The sequence below is a fragment of the Rattus norvegicus genome, chromosome 4, assembly GCF_036323735.1.
Source record: "Rattus norvegicus strain BN/NHsdMcwi chromosome 4, GRCr8, whole genome shotgun sequence".
NCBI classification, from domain to species: Eukaryota; Metazoa; Chordata; class Mammalia; order Rodentia; family Muridae; genus Rattus; species Rattus norvegicus.
The window spans coordinates 123,396,190-123,413,169 of NC_086022.1; the positions used below are offsets into that span (position 1 = coordinate 123,396,190).

General features: G+C 47.3%; 1 protein-coding gene across 4 annotated transcripts in view; it reads right to left on the reverse strand.

Annotated features, from left to right (window-relative positions):
* Chchd6 (coiled-coil-helix-coiled-coil-helix domain containing 6) overlaps positions 1 to 16,980 on the reverse strand; it is a 220,701-nt gene that overhangs the window by 35,461 nt on the left and 168,260 nt on the right. For 3 of the 4 annotated variants that reach the window (NM_001106608.1, XM_039107369.1, XM_039107371.2), the window contains one exon: positions 1,613 to 1,683. In NM_001106608.1, coding sequence (NP_001100078.1) covers positions 1,613 to 1,683 — 71 coding nt within the window. The other variant, XM_063285819.1, reaches the window with a different exon arrangement.

A 16,980-nucleotide genomic window follows, 5' to 3' on the forward strand; every position in this document is an offset into this window, starting at 1 on the left:
TGAGCAAAGCCCAACTATTCAGTATAGGCTCAGCAAGAAGCAGTGGCCATCCAGGCGTGCTACAAACACCCAAGACCACTGTCTTTCACCTCATAAAAACCATATTGGTCCATTTCTATCTTGTCTTTCGAGGTCAAGAGGATGCAAAGGTGGCCTGTGACAACCAAGTCAGGTTCTCGAAGGCAGGTGGCAGGGCACCAGGTATTTAAGGGTGAAGTGCTTTACTTTCCTGTTGATGGAGAAGTCCCTCATACGATCAGGGGTTACACTGCCACAGTGGTTGTCACCTGGCTCCCCATCCTCCTTCTCAGTCTGACATGAGGCTTTCACAGTCTGGGGTGAAGCTAAGGCTCTTTATGAAATAGGTCCTGCTGTCCCTCCACGAAGGCAAGGACACCTTGCAGGCTGATGGCACACACCTAAATGTCCTCTGCCATTCAGGAGACATTAATATTTAGGCTCTTGGGGGTAGTGGGAAAGGGCAACATGCCCAGGGCTGGGTACCCATCCTTTTCCTGTCTCCTTCCACCTGATGGGGGTCCTGCCCTCCCACATTGTACATCCCCATTGTCCCTCTAGGGCTTAAGGTTTCAAGACTGTTGTTTTCTTTTCCTTCCTTGGTGCTGCTTATCAGCATCCCCTAGCCACAAGTGTTTCACAATGTGGGAACAAAGGGAACCCCGTTCCTTATGCTACCCCACCATTTCCTCAGGTCTGTTCTGACTGTATATCAGTTCCACCCTATTCTCCTGGCTTTCCACATGGTTCACGATTATCCATAGTATTTTCTTTCACAAGTACTTTGTCACCTCATAGTTATGCAACCCTCCTCTGACTCTGACACCTTCTTCTCATGGTGCCAGATCCAACCATTTTGTACCATGATGGGCTTTTCTGGTGACTCACCTAATTTGCTGGGAGAGAGACGCCAAGGGAGCAGAAGGGGTTGATAGTTCATCAGAGAATCCCAGTCTTCTGACACACAGACCATCTTTACACTTAAAATTTTCCTTTCCCAGGGATTTGCACCCCAAATGATTCATGAAAAAGCTCACACCTCCTTGCTTCTGACAACCTGGTTCAGTGTTCATGGACAGCAGCACAGGAACGTGGCAGATGGGGCTGAGTACTGGCACAAGCCTTTGACCTCTCTGAGCCTTTTTCATCTGGGAGGACAGCAAGAGTGTACTGAGCATGAGGAGCTCTGTGTGTTCAGCCGGAGCAGGAGGCTCCCACAGGGGACACACTGACACTCCGATCCCCATCCCCCACCACCTCATAAAGTAGTGGGCCAGGGCTGAACCCCAGATCCCTTGGAGCCTGTTCACTGCCCCTCACCTAGCTGGATAACAAAGCAGCTGCTGCCCCAGAAAAAGGCAGTGGCTGCAGCCCACTGCAACACACCAAGGAGCTGAGAAGAGCTGTGTGCTAATCTGGGTAATTACTGATGGCCAATGGCTACCTTCAGCCCAACTGAGGGGGCTGATGAACAGATGGCTGTCTTGTTATTAGAGAAATTTGCCATCAGGCAGGTGGCAGCAGGCTTCAGGCCACACATGGGGATTTCTACAGATGCAGGCAAGTTTACAAAGAACAATGAGCAGATCCTTACTTTATTGTGCTCTCTGCTTTTGAAGCCGCCTCGTGGAATTGTTGAGAAGACAGTTTATACAGCTCAGCATTCTACAAAGAGAAAACACAGAACTGGTTACCAAAGGTTACCATCCCCTTCTAGAAGCCTGTGGGACACAGCACACTAGAACTGGACAGGTGCTTATATCTTATCTGGTGTCAGCACAGCCTAGGTCTTAGCTCCCACGGCATGCTGATCACTGTGATAGAATCCCAGAAAAGTGACTGCTGAAGGCAAACCATGGTAACTTGTAGTTCATGGAGCGGCAAGCTGCAGGCCACAGGCTAAATCTGCTGGCTACCTTGCTTGTAAATAAAGTTTTATGGTTAACACACCCATGTCTCCAGCTGCTTGTGTGCTGCAGGATCCATGGAATGGCTATGGTGGTGCCTGCATGGTCTGCAAAGCCCGAAACATTTATTTCTTGTAAAGAAGAATGTGCCGACATTGATCTTTTCCCATCCCTATTTGGACAAGTGGACCATGCTGCCTAAAGAGATCAAGTGACAAGCTGAAGTCATACAGTGAGCAGCAGGGTCAGGGTTATCCAGGGTCTTGACTCCTACAGTAGACATGGGGCATACTCTGTTGTCCCATGATGCACTGTGGGAGGTTCTGAAGGCATGTATTATTCTTCCTGCAGTTACCCATTACACATACATCTATGGAGTCAGGGTGGCAGGGAAAACTTAGGAGCAAGAACATGCCAGCTGTGTTTGATCCTGGTGTTACATTGTGATTTTCAGTAAGTTGCTTAACTTGCCACTCTGGTCACACAGGCTCCTAGCCTAGCACTTTCCTTTTACTCTAATGCACCGACATCTTCATTTGCTCCTGAGAAGACTGATACTGACATCCTTTCAGCCTCAGGCTGAAGCACTCCGGGTGGGAGTACTCAGACCCATGCACAGTTGGTCAGACATCAGAGTGCGGGGGAAGGCCACACCTGGAGGCTGAGACAGGGTGGGTCAATTTGCTCCTGTACAGAGGTGTAGGGTAAGTGGTCAGATGTCTTGAGTGGGGTATGAAGCCAGTAACAGACACCTTTGTGCGGTGTGCTGTGGTCAGGTCCTATACATAACAGTATATTTACTCCTGAGAAGGGATTCTCCATGTTTCAGAGAAGCAAACAGCTTCAGGTTCATCAGTCCTTGCAACAAGCTGACGTGACAGTGCACAGGCTGTGCTTCCTTGCACATATGTCAGGCTCGATCTGGTTCTACCTACCTGCTAAAGAAAAACAACAAGCTAGTCCCTGGATGGTCAGGGAAAGAAAAGTCTGACCATGGGTTGCCAGGAGAGTACATTATGTGGGGTGGAGCCCAATTAGGTCTTAGGGAAGGGAACTAAGGCAGAGGACTTTCTTGGGGGACTAAAGTATGAATGCAGGACTGGGCTGGAATCAGGCTCCACCTTTACCTGTTCTCTGAGATTTCCATTGTCTACAGTCTCAGGCAGGTTTGATGGGAGGTCAGCATGAGAAGGAAACACTTGCAGGAGAGCTTAGAAGCACAAAGTCCCTGGCGGGAAGCCTAGAACCTGGAAGGTGGAGCAGGTCATCTAGCTTATCCCTTCTAGTTTCTTCTCTCCACACCAGGGAGGTCCTTCTCTAAGGCGTGCCAATAACTCCAGCACACAACAGGCATGGAATAAACACAAGTCTTCCTCACAGACTGGCATTGGAAGATCTATACTAATGTCACACTCTGGAAGCCTTCTGCTGCTTCTCTGGAGTCCTTACACTCCCATCCCTGCTTCAGAATGGTGTGACATTCCCTGATATAGCTGTCCTGGTTAAGGATAAAGGCAGAGACACCCTGATCAGTCTCTCCCAACTTCTCTAGCACATATTCTTTTGTGACCTCCTTGGGATCACTAGGTTCTAGTAGAGCCCTCTGAGGATGTGGCCTGGCCCATGGGCCCACAGTATGACAGCACTTTGGTGTGTGCTGGCTGCAGTCTATGGGTAAACCACTTACTTCCTCCAAGCTTTGATTTCTTAACTGCAGAGTGAGAGAAAACCAGGCACACAGATCTCCCTCGACCCACACAGCACTGTAGAGCTTCTGAAGCCAAAAAGAACCTCGTGTTCTTTCCACAGAGCCTGGACTTTCTTGAGGAACCCACCTGGCTCAGCCGTCTCTTGAGTTTCTTTTCTTCTATATGTGTTCACAGAGTTATATCACAGGCTTCCAGGCCCCTCTCAAAGAGAGGACTCAAAGGCTGAGATGGGACCCACGAGAGCAGGCAGAAGAGGCCTAGAGCTTTGCTCTGTCTGGTAGGCAGCATGCATCTGTCCCAGGGGACACGGAGCCAATCATGTGGTCAGTAGAATTTGTCATAGGAAGTGTCTACAGGCCAAGAAGTGGTTATAGCCACCCCACTGTAGCTTCCTCTATTTTCCTCATGATGACTCAGTGAAAATCCCCTGTTGGTCCTATCCTGACTGTCTATACAGACCAAAGGCTTTGTAACAACCACTGGCCCGGAAGCACAGAAGTCTCCAAGCCACAATGGGGGGTATACATTACATTACTACATTTGTTCATGAGCCCTTGGTTCTCCAGCCTTCCTCATTAAGGATAAGTATCCTGCAGACTATAACTTGTCATAATTGTGGGCTTCTTGAGGACTGGCCAACTTGTTTATCCTGAGAACTACTAGGTATGGGGGTGGGGTCCAAGTTAAGTAGAGCCTGTGCCCTGGCTATATGGGGTGCTCAGAAAACACAATGTCACAATTACGAACAGGCACAAGGTCAGTAGTTCGAGCTGTAGGAATACCTACCAGAGCAGCCTGCAAACTTGATTAGACTGTCTTCTTGGGAGCTAATACCTGAACTGAACCAAATCAAGGCATTTCTTTTGCTCCCCCTTACTGCCTCTGGTGGTTCTGACAATGGAGTCCATGGCCTAGCTCATGGTTGACTAGCACCCAACTTTACAACACAATTTTTGTCACATCAGTATTTTCAGAAGTGAAAGCAGGCCAGAGGCTATAGTGAGTTGCTAACCTGCTAGGGCCTGTAGACTAACCCCACCCCTCTTCTTTCTACTTCTGGGTGAGGTCATGTTATACTTGTAAGCACCTTGTGGGCAAGTACTTTAATGAGAGAGCATTCTGTGAGGCACACTGTGAGTGGGCACTCTGTGAAGGAACACACTGAGTGAGCACACCCTGTGAAGGAGTACCTTGTAAGGGAGCAGCACAGTGGGGGTGAGGGCTCTGTGAGTAAGCCCTCTGCACCCCAAGTCAAGTAGCTCCCTTGGACCCACCATGTCCTTTAGGCCAATAAATTCTCCAACTGTTGTAAACAGTGCTGAGGAGAGCAAGTGCCTACCTTCAGCTCTGTGTGCAAATGAGCTTATCTACAGAGAACATTCTAGAAGTCAGGGTCTTGAGACAAAGACTAGATTTATTTCTAACAAACTGTAAAGGATGAGCAGATATGAGCCAAACAAGGAGGAGGTCTCATGAAGAGAGAGAACAATATGTGAGTGCCCAAAGGGCAGTGCAGGTACACCAGGGAAGCAGGGACTGTCAAACAGTGGGATCGAGGGTGGGGGTGGGGGTGGCTAAGAGACACAGTAGGTACAGTAGATTCAACTTCAGGCTCACAGCCTGAGTCCAATGAGGGGTGAATACAAGTCTGGCTTTCTTTGTTTTGTGTGTTTGAAACAGGGTTTTGCTCTGTAGCCCAGGCTAATCTAGAACTCATTATGTAGACAAGGCTGGACTGAGGGCCACAGTACTATTCCTATCTCAGCCTCCTGAGTGCTGAAACTACAGTCCTCAGCTACTATGCCTGTCTTTTTAAGTGAGGGAATAACAAAGCAGTCCTATTTTTAAAAGACTGTAGCATATGTGGACAATGGAGTCCCATCTTCCTGGAGGGGTCATCAGCACTGGAGGGTCCTGGACCACCAGGGCCTGGGAGCTATAGTTACCACAGAAGCTCACAGGCTTTCTGACTGCTCTCTGAGGGGCCTGCACTGTCTGCACATCATCTGTGCCCACCATCAGGAGCTGATAGTTTTGGAGACTTTTCTTCCCGTACAGTCCTCAGGTCCCCACTTCTGGAATGCCTTTTCCTCTACTCTAGACAGCTGCCCCTCCTCCGCCGCCTGCAGCTGCTTCTTGAGCACATCTGAAGGCAGAAGACCTGATCTCCATTAATTAAATCTGCCATTAAAAATTAAATAACGTGAGTAAGAAGGTGTGAGTATTATCTCTGTGGGTTTCAAAAGTCGCAGTGTTTCTTCAATTACTTCCCAAGCAGTTTTCATATTTCATACTGTCTGATTTCTCCAAGGGCCTGGATTTGCAAGATCAAAAGAGAGTGTGAGGGTGAGAGAAGCAAGGTGGGAAGGTGGGAAGGGGAGGATGGCATCAAAACTTGTCATGGGCAGGAGAGATCAACCTGCTGCTCCCAGGCAGAGCTAGAGGAAGCAGCAGAGTAGGAGGATGTAGGGGCACAGAGGTTGGCAGCAAGTCTACCAGTGCAGGTCAGGGGAGGCCCATGTGTCCATGTACATGACGATGGATACAGAAACAAGAGCATATCCTATATGCCTGGAAAAGAGCTGCTCCTGGGCCAGAGCCCTCAACACACACACCTAGGGCAAAAGCATTCATGAATGACTACTAAGGGAAAGAAAGCAGGGCTGTGTGTCATGCAGACCCAGCTTGAGAAGGGTCACAGCATTAGAGAGAATTGAGGTTCCTAAGCAGACATCACTGTGGGGAATGGTGTAGAGCCATATAATAATCAGAGCACCAGGCTACTGCTGCTCAGGTCAGGACCTTCCTCCTAGTGTGTGTCATGGGTAAGACTTGCACTGCCATGTCCTCTCCTCTGCACGGTAAGAATGATGATGGAGTAGTCTGCAGTGGGGGAGGTTCAATGCATTATGGAATCACACAATGCCTGGCATACACTGGACATTCAATAAATGTTTTAAGAACTTAAACATCCCTCACTTTATGCGTATGAACCAATAAGGCCAGCAGAGTGTGGAAGAGTGAGCTGAGGAGTGAAAGAAAGCTTTTCAGGGGGCGTGACCTACACCACCATAGGGCTTTTAGTCTCTTTTGCTCATGATCTATCCCCAGAGCCTGTGAGAGGGCCTGGCACGAGAATTGCTGAATAAACTCAAACCAAGGCCAGAACCTTGCGAGTGATGCACAGGCTAGTTAGGAGCAAGATAGCTCCTCGGCTCCAGCTGAGCACTGGGCCTGCACTCAGAGATCTAGCAGGCTACTGCAGACCTAGTTGGGGTAACACATGGTATGACCAGGGTACAGGGTACAGAAGAATAATGGCTTGTAGAGGACAGGCAGATTGAAGCTCAGTGACTTGGATTCCTTCCCAAGTGGTGGGAGTATTTTAACACATGCTGTGGGAGGATGCAAGGGGCAACAGTCACATGCGTGCTGGCTCTGGCAGCAATGTACACAGACTCAGTATCCAATGAGGGTGAGAAATATGTCCTGTCAGAAGGTTCACTGGCCTTCCCTGGCCAGGCACTATTGTAGGGACTGGCCAGCAGGCTGATTCCTGGAAAGCTCACAGTAGGTATTCTGAGGTAAGAACTTGGCAGATGAAAAAAACCAAGGAGGCCCAGGCAGGCAAAGGGACCACCAAGGTGAAAGGACAGGATGCCAAAGAGCAGGGTGGGGCAGGTACAGGTTTCTTCAACAGTCCCATACTGTGATTCAGGAAAAACATAGTGACAGGTGTGCAGACCCAACACTGATCTGAAATGTACAACTAGTTGAAGGGTGTCCTAGCAATATCAGTATAGGTGGGAAGGGGCCCAGAGCTGGAGGCCGAGGGGAATACCAGAACTCTGAGAGGAACAAATTGAACACAGGCCATGAATGAATGTGAACATATCCAACACACTATGGTCCCACCACTTGCTTATTTATATGGTCAGTAAGCATATATTGGGTGCTTGCTATTTGCTAAGGCTTGCTCTACAAGCAGTGAGCACAGCAGGTGAGGGGATGGAGCTAACAGTCTGGATATGGAAGAAGTAAACAGATAATTTCACTTAGTGTCAATGCCACTTAAAAGATCTCACAAAGCTTAAGGAGCTGTGGTTTTCAATAGATGTCAGGAAAGGCCTCTCCCTTAACTGACATGAAGTCACGGCCTGAGCAGGTTCTGACAGGGTGACTGTCCTAGGTGAGTTCTTGATAAAACAATAAACACTTTCAAGGTGAGATGAATAGATACTGAAGGTCATCCAGCGATGACCACACGTGCAGAACCTATATTAGGGACAGTAGGAAGTCACTGGAGGGTATGCTATGAGATATGGCACCAGAGATCTCTTTTAGAAGGATCACAGGCAGCAAGCAGCAGCCTAAATGGAGAGCAGTGGAGGCAGCCTGGCAACCTGGAGGCTACTGAAGTGACCTTGGTGAGAAGGCCAGGTCCTTAGTGGTGGACAAACAACCTCTGAGGCAGTGATAAGGAAAGAAGCACAGATTTTTGCCTTGGCTGGTAGAGATGGCTTAAACTCAGGACGAGGCTGGCATTTTTGGCAGGGTCCACTTGCTAAGTATTGGCTGAACAGGAAAAGCCTTTGTGTCCTTATCAGAACTGTATCTGACTGTTCCCTTTCTCTGTCCCTTCAACAGTAACCTTCTAGAGAGCCTCCTCTCTCTCACACTCCTACCCCTGGTGTTTTTATTACATTCCTGCACTAGAGAATGTCACCCTCCACCCAACTCCTAGAGATTAACTGTCAATTATCACGGCTTCCTGCCCCTGGGGTCTCCACATCAAGCTGCAGCTGAATGCCAACAATGGCTTTGCCTTTCCTTTCTCCCCATGGTGCTCTTCTCACTCATTCCTCCCCATTGTAAAGTAGACTACTACAGACTGCTCTGCATGCAGATGCCTCTGCTGTCCCCTGTGGTTGCACCCTCTTACCAGCTCCCCATCCAGGCAGTGGTAAGAGAGGTCTTTACTGACACTCTGGGCTGGGAACTTGCAAAGACATGCCCCACCCCCCTCCCCAATCCCCTGGGAGACTGGGCCTCTGCTAACAACCCTGGCACTATCCTCAGTCTCTATGCATCACTTGCAATGCCTTACTTACTGTTGAAGCCTTCAGGATGATCTAAATACTCCTTCCTCTGCTGATTCTTCCCTGTCCACTTGGGAAGCTCTAAGGTCCAGTAGCATCCCTTCCACTGAATGAATGTATTTGGTCTCTCTAGTCAGACTTCTCATGGCCTTCTCCATGCTCTATATTAAGATACACTTTTCAGCAGCATTTCTCACTATGCACTGCAGTCATCTGCTAATTATCTATCTCCCTTGGGAACTGCTTCAGCTCCAGGGTAGCTTTGTATCTTTATTGCCAATGCTTGGGCAAGCCCTGAGATGAACCAATGAATATTTTTAGTTATTTATTTCTATTGGTTTGTTTGCTTGTTTATTGAGACAAGTCTCTTTTTGTAGCCTGCTGTCTTAGAACTCACTATGTGAGGTTGGCCTCAAGTTCAGAGAGCTGTCTGCCGTGGCTTCTAGAGGGCTGGGTATAAAGGTGTGTGCCACCACACCCAGCCTAACCAAAATGTACCTGAAGAATGGCTGAAGGGCATCTTAATTCATTCTAGACCACTCTGTACCTACCACCTTTGGCCTACGTGATTAGACATAGGTCCTCAACTGGCAGAACCATTTTCCTAAAACAATTCTCATACCCCCACCCTTCCTTTTCTAAGGCATCCACCCTTACTATTTCGGGTACCCCTCATTCCTAAGGACAGTAGTCCATGCTCTTATTTCTTAACATACCTGCCATCTAAGCCTCCCACACCCTCTTCCAAGTCTGAACTGCTAATTAGAGTGCTGGTGAGGTGGTTGTAGGTGAGACCCTTTCAGAAGTATTTGCATTTGTGAAGAGGTAGAGCGAAAACACACACACACACACACACACACACACACACACACACACCACCACCACCACCACCACCACCACCACCACCACCACCAGCACACCAAAACACCAAAAACCTTCTGCCATTCTGTTGGTTCTGCAATCTCTACCATGCCTCTTATATGGGTTTGGTGGATCCTTCCAGCCTTTTGGCCACTCCTGGGGTTGTGTATGTTTTACTAGGTGTGTAGCTGGGGTGGGAGAGGAATTTACTTGGGCATGTGTGCTTTTTAATGTATGTACATAGCATATATATATATTTATATGTATATATGTATATATACACACACATATATCACATAGTAACAAAAAAGCAAAGCTGTATTAATTGGCAATAGCTGCACATTTTCTGTAATGATTTGCACTGAATACTAAACATGAGGCACCAGACCTTCAGGAATGAGAGGTTTCATCCAGAAACTCCTTCTTTATGTGAGGGCAAGATGTGTGTCTGGATATGGGTGACCCTCTGGCATTCTGGTCTGGAATGACAGGGTGTGAATCTTGTAGCTCCTTAGGTAGGACAGATACCACAGAACTTACGAGAACTGAAGGCAAGATGACCACATGTGTGTATGGCTCTTCTACTAGAGCAGAGTAGCTGCAACAGACAGCCCTGGCCCTGACCCAGTAAGAGATAGCCAAGAATCCTCAGAAGGTTTTGTATTTGAGAACATAAGAATGGGTCTGAAAAGGTGAATGCAGGGTTTGCTCAAGAAAAAGTTCCAAGAAGTTCCTGATAAACGGTGAAGAATGAAAAGGTCAAAGTCCTGTTTAAAGTGATGTGAGAAAACTGATCTCACAGAGTGTTGCAGTACTGAGAGGTCCTGGGCTTATGTGCTGGTACTAAATTCACAAAATTTGGTGAGGCCAGGGAGCAGGCATGAGGGAGCAGGGCCATCACAGAGCTTGTATGGTTATGAGAAAGGAGCCTTAACCCAGCCTTAACCCGGATGTACAAAGGCTGTGGCAGGGAGGGGATTTAAGGGTGGACTCCAGGAAAGCAGGATTGACAAGGCAATCTCCGACTGAATCACTCCACCAGCAGAGCTTGGGAGGAGGCACACAGCAGGGAGTACAGCAAACCCCGGCGTGCTCTGGGGCTGCTTGTTGGTTTGGGTTTTGTTGTTGTTGTTGTTGTTTTTTTTTAACATTTGCAAAACATATTTGGCTAGCGAATATCTAAAAGTCAAACCAAGAGCTATGTGTCTTAATTCTAGCTTTGCTACTCATGTGACCCTCAATAAAATTACACAGGGTCTTAAAGCTGTGGGGTATGCTCATTCTCTGCAGAAAAAAAGATCAAAAGTTCTCAAGGACAAACCCATAGTTAAAAAGTCAGAGGCTGGAATTCCATGGCTAAGGAATAGCTATAGGCCCTGGGGATCCAGCTTGTTCAAACTGAGAAAAAGCACATGAAGGCTGTGCATTCAGGCCACAGAGGCAGGCAGAAGACAGTTTGGCTCTTTGTGCTGATCCTAAGGTTCCATTTGCAGAAGAATTACAGAAGCAAGGTTGCACATTCAGCAATTCTTAGCCCTTTGTGACAAGGCCTTCTGGGATACTCCTAAGAAAAGGTCCTATCTCTCCTAGAGGACTTCAGTGAGAAGGACACCCCAGGCAGGTGGCTTTGAGCATACCCTGCCCCTTCCTTCCCTCTCTGAAGAACCCTTTCACTGAATTTAAAGAAACCTTTCTAGCTGGATGGTCTTGGGAGGGGAGGGGAACACCTTCGTCTTGGAAGTTCATTGCTGAGCCACTGGGATCTACATGGCCCAAGAATTTAATCAAAGGCAAGACCCCCCTGGAACTCACACATACCTGCTCTTCACAAAACTGCAGATTCATGCAGAGCTGAGGCCTAAGATACAGGAATGAGGCAGCAGACCTCTTAGTGCTCTACTTCATTGGATCTTGTTCTTCAGTTTACCCTGGTTCTAACATGCCACTGTGCTTTTATATCTACAATTTCATGTGCTTGAAGTTCTCATAGGACTCTAAGGGCAGCTCTGCTGTCTTCCTCAGCTTAGCCTTTAATGTATAGGTCTATGGTCCCCATCCCTGGCTGTACCCTGGAATTACCTGAGTTATTTTCATAAGCTACGTCTGAGCCCACACTCAGTGGCTGGTTATTGGTGAAGGCTGGGCTCTGTGGGCATAGGGATTTTTAAAATGCTCTTCTCAGGGATGTTACTGTGAAGCTAAAGTTGAGAATCACCTTTCTACAGTCAGGGGACCCCAAGCTTGAGATGTGAGCTTATATCCTAGGTCTTTCATTTACCATTGCTGTACCTTTAGGCAAGATACATAATTGTACTTCATCTTGGTTTCTTCAACTGCTCAGAGTGGTTAAAAACAACCTAGCAAGTTTCTTCTCTCCTTCAAAATAATATATGAATCAGGGAGACCAAGAAGGGGAGGACACTGTACAACTGATTCACCTTCTCATAAAGGTCACACAGAAGACTTGGAACATACAGTAACTCCACTAAGTACCCAACCCTTCCTCCTCATGAAAGAAGTTATCCCCAAAGTCAAGTGATTCCCAAATTCTGCTTGCATTGTTTAGAAAAAGCCTAAGGCCCAGAGAGGAATATTAGTTTGAGCTGGAGTCTGGAGTCTGCTGTCTCCTCTTGCAAGCTAGATACGTTAGGATGTGCCCTGTCCCTGCAGGCTCATGGGCTGAATATGTAGGCTTCAACTATGGTAGAAGGATTTAGAATGAAACCTTCAGGACACAGGACCCAGCTAAAAGAAGGAGGCTGCTGAGAGCAAGTCCTTGTCTCTTCCCATTTCTCTCTTCTGCTTCCTGTTTGTCAAGGAGTGAAAAGCAGCCTTCACCACAAAATGCTGCCATTGTAATGTTCTGTTCAAGCACACAGGGCCAAGTGACCATGGACTAAAGAGAAAATCCACCCTTATGTTTTTTATGCCAAGCATTTGGTCATAGCCACACAACATCCAATATAATGACTCTTAAGAGACTATGAGCTTTCAGGGTGGGTCCACTTGAGTAAATCTATTCTTCCTGTCTTTTCTCTCTCTCTGAAGTACTCTTGATTTCCTTTGAGGAATCCATATGGTTTTACAGGTTCTAAGGCTAATGTGGAGTGCCCAAGGTCAGGCATTCAGTGTACCAATGCCCTGATTACCAGGTCGATGAGTAGCCAATGATGGTCTGGTCCAGATAAATTAAACAAGATGCCTGATGGAAATCCAACACATACAGTACAACTTATGAAGTGAACTGTGTGCCCCCCATACCAGCTCTGATTATTTGTTATTATATAACCTTACTAGAAAATAGAGGTTACTATAGATCAATTAGCTACATGAGGTCATACTGGAGAAGGGTGATCCAATCTAGAATGATTGGCATAGTTATAAGAAGTGGGATTTGGTTATGAGAGACACATGCACGCGGAAATTGTCACATGAAAACTAAAGTTGCATACCCACAGGCCAAGAGATTACCAGAGTGGAGAAGAAGACCTAAAGTAGACCCGTCCCTAGCATTTTCAGAGGCAGCATGATCTTCCACATCTTGACTTGTAGCTTCCAGACTCAGGAGTCACACATGATGCAATTAGCTTTGTGTTTGAGACACTCAGCTTGGGGTTCTTTGTTCTGGGAATTCTAGCAAATATAGACTCTCCTTGCTGCCATGGGAGATATCATTTATCACTTAGCTGATGGGGATGCAGTAGTACCCCCCAAATATCAGGAACTGGCTCATCAAGGACCACACCGACCCAGGGCGCTATGGGCTGCAGGGGGCCAGACAAGGTAAACTGCAGGGAAAGGTAGGCGTTTACACTGCACAGCAGATTAGAAGGGACCATCTCTAAAGTGCTGAGACTTCAGTGATGAAGAAAGGAGAGAGAGAGAAAAAGTCAAGCAATCAGGGCTTAGAAAGCCTGCTTCTTCACTTGTTATCGCTATTGCCATGAGGAGCCAAGCAGCCCATGCTTGGCAGGCCTGTTCCATCTCTTGCTACCCCGTGACTATGTGCAGTTGTGAAGGCCAGGCTCAGTGGGCTTGCTCCCTCACCTGCTACCTGGGTATCTGTGTGTAAGAAGTATGGCTGCTGGTGGGGGGAGGGCACGCTGCCCAGAACAGTGCCTGGCATATTCAAGTGCTCTGTGTATTTATAATCATATGTTAACTAGTAACTTTCCACTTGAGGAGAAGGGGTCTCAGACAAGCAAGTTGTAGACAAAACAAGCTTTCCTAGTTTTTACTTTTCAGCTCTGCTGAGGAGGAACTGTCTGGCTCTAGTCCCCAGTCTGCCTATTACGTGTTTGAAGAGTAAGTCCATCAGGAAGTGAACTGGGTGAGTTTAGTGCTGAAGTATGGACCTGAGGACCCTGGCCTGAAGCTTCCAGGGCCTATCAGAGCTACATCCACAAAGTGTCACTCTGACAGTTGTTCTGGAGGGAGCTCTACACATATCTCCCTCACCATGGTCCGCACTGAAACATAAGGCAGTCTCTGTGTCTCCTCCTACAAGGACTGAAGTTACCACCTTCCTTTAGGGTACCACGAGTACTTATTACACAGGACAGTTCACACAAAGAAAGCTCCATACTCATGTTCCAACTGAGTCTACAATGCCAGCTGAATGGAGGAAAGAGGGTCTGGAGGGCACCTCCAGCATCCGCCCTATGGGGATGCACTGGGAAAAGGTCAGAATGGCTCAAGAGTCTCACCACCTAATACACCAGACCCCATTAAGATCTCTCACCAGCAGCAAGAGCGCCATTTTGAGAGATGAGAAGAGATTCAGACAGACAAAAAACCTGCACAAGGTCACAGAACCTGTGAACAGCAGAGGCAAGGTGAAAATTCAGGTCTGTGTGACTCCCCATGTCATCCCCTGTGTCATTCTCCATTACACAACAGTGAGCAAGTCCTTCAGTAAAAAGACAGAGGAATAGGGACAGGATGAGTCACTTGAGGGGCAAGTGTGCCCTGTTCCTAATATCTGTTAAAAGAAAAGTGTCTCCAGTGCATTAACCAGTGTCACTGCTGTGTTAATCCAAGAGAAGAAAAAGACAAGAGAGTTGCTATCTACAGATAACATGACACTCTTGTGAGGAGAACCTCATACATATCACAACACACAGACATGCTAGAGGGCTAATGGTACTGAAACACAGCCAGCTTCCATTGATAAAGAGGCCAGCCTGCTCAAACAGCCAGTCCATCTGTAGTACCTCTGGCCCTGGCAGCAGATCTCATAGATCAAGCAGGGCCTCCCCATATTATAATGAGGCTCTGCTCCCTCAGCCTTTCCTCCAGTTGCCAGTGACACCATGCTCTCTCTGCCTTAGCCTGGGAGGAATCCTATTTGGGCAACTTGTTGGGAAGAAAGCCATTATTGGCCACTTGTGTGGCGGTGGGCAAGTACTCCTTCTAACTATGGTGCACTGTAGGAAGTACGGTATGGCAGGAAAGTGGCAGGAGAGTCTTGGAGAGGATGTCCATGGAGTTTGCAGATGTGTTGGGGGGCAGAAGAACTCATATCTCTGGGAACATGCTAGGCTGATCACCATACCCTTCTAGAACAACCATCCTGGTCTGCTCAGTAACCCAATCAGTGGCTCAGTGTGTCTATTAAGTTGATCCTGAACCTATAGGAGCAGCAATTCTCAGCCTGGCCAGTGTTCTAAGAAAAGGAGATGAGTCAGCCAGATTTCCAGAGAGGTAAACAGAGAAGCAGACCAGTAACAATGGAGGTGAGATAGCCATGGCAGTCAGGATCAAGGTAAACAAAGCCAAGAGAAATTATGAGGAAGCCAGAGAAAACAAATGAGTGCTCAGACACTAAGCAGTGGTGAGCTGACACAGCCCAGCACAGAGGAGAATCAGGGCTGGCCTCTTAACTGCTAAGACAAACTTCCACTTCTGGGGCAAAGGACTTCAATCTAACTAATGCACTTTCAGTCAAGTCCCCACAAGGAGAAGGGAGCTAGCACATACCCTCCAGGGTCCAGGGGGGGGGAAAAGCTTGACATGCCTGAGGCAAGGAAGGATAAAATTGCTTTGAAATTGCCTCTTTTATCTTGAAATGTAACTTGAATTTTCTGTGCTATTCCATAATATCAGTGTTTGCTTTAATATAAAAATAGCATTTCACCTCTCAAAGCTCTGTGTCAATTGGATGTACCAGGAAGACATGCCCTTTCAGGTCTGTCGTTTCACATCCCGTATCCCTGGGGTGGGAACACATACTGATGGACAAGGACCTGGGGGACAAGCTGGGCCAAGAACTTGCACCTATAGATTAGGGACCAGAGGGCTCTGCTTCGTACAAATGTCCTGGATATGATAGTTTAGGGCCAACAGACTTACCTCAAACCTGGCAACCATACAGTCCTGAGCACCTACAGTCCTTAGAGAGGCTATGGCTCAGCCTTGATCCCTCCAACCTATGCCATGTGGGTCAGTGCCAGAGGGGACAGTAGTGTGTGGGGATAAAGCCAGGAAACAGCAAAGGACCATATTTGGAGAAAGGAGCCACACCTTCCCGCCAATATGTCCTACAAAAGCCACAGAAGAGCCGAGCAAAGGCCTAGTGACTTTCAGAAGAATGCCTGACTTCCAGATAATGGTGAGTTCTGCTGATCAGTACAGGTATGGCAGCCTACAGGACCTTTGGACAAAATCCTATAAGCTCTCTTTCAGCATACGCAGAGGGGCAGCTCAGCCTTCTTCACTGTCCTCTTTCCTCTCTGCTGCAAATGGACAGCTGGGTACCGTCATTTCTACTTGTCAGCCCCAGTGCTGGCCCTGGTGAGGGAGGTTTTTCCTTTTAGAGGACTCTCAGAGGAATCTATTTCCCTCCCTAATACACTGTACCCTCTGGCAAGTCACCTCAGTCCTCCAGGCTCTAACAAAATGAGGCAATTAGATCACATTGATTTGGAAGTTCTTTCCAGTTTGAAGAATTTATTATTTTAGCTAGGTTATAGCTAACAAGAATGGGAAAGGTTTCTCCATCCCAACAGAAAGAACTGTAAGACATATTATTAAAGTGGAAAAAAGCAAGTTGCAGAACAATACAGTGTGATTCCATGTGGGCAAAATATATACTTGAATATGCATTAAAATTTTTGAAAGATATGCAAGAAAGCACTAAGAAAGGTAACTCTGTGGCAAGTGGGATAGGGGGGCTGACATAAAGGCAGTGCTCAGTTCTACAATGGCTTGAGTGTTGGACCGTGTGCAGATATGACTTTTAAATGAAATAAATAAAAGTCCAGAGAGTACCTATCACCCCATGTGTTCTGGCAAGCCTCCCCATTTCTACTTGTGATCTCTCATGCTGGAAGTACAACCCAGTACCCTTGCTTGTGTGGCCCTTTGTTTTATGTAGACAGGAACCTT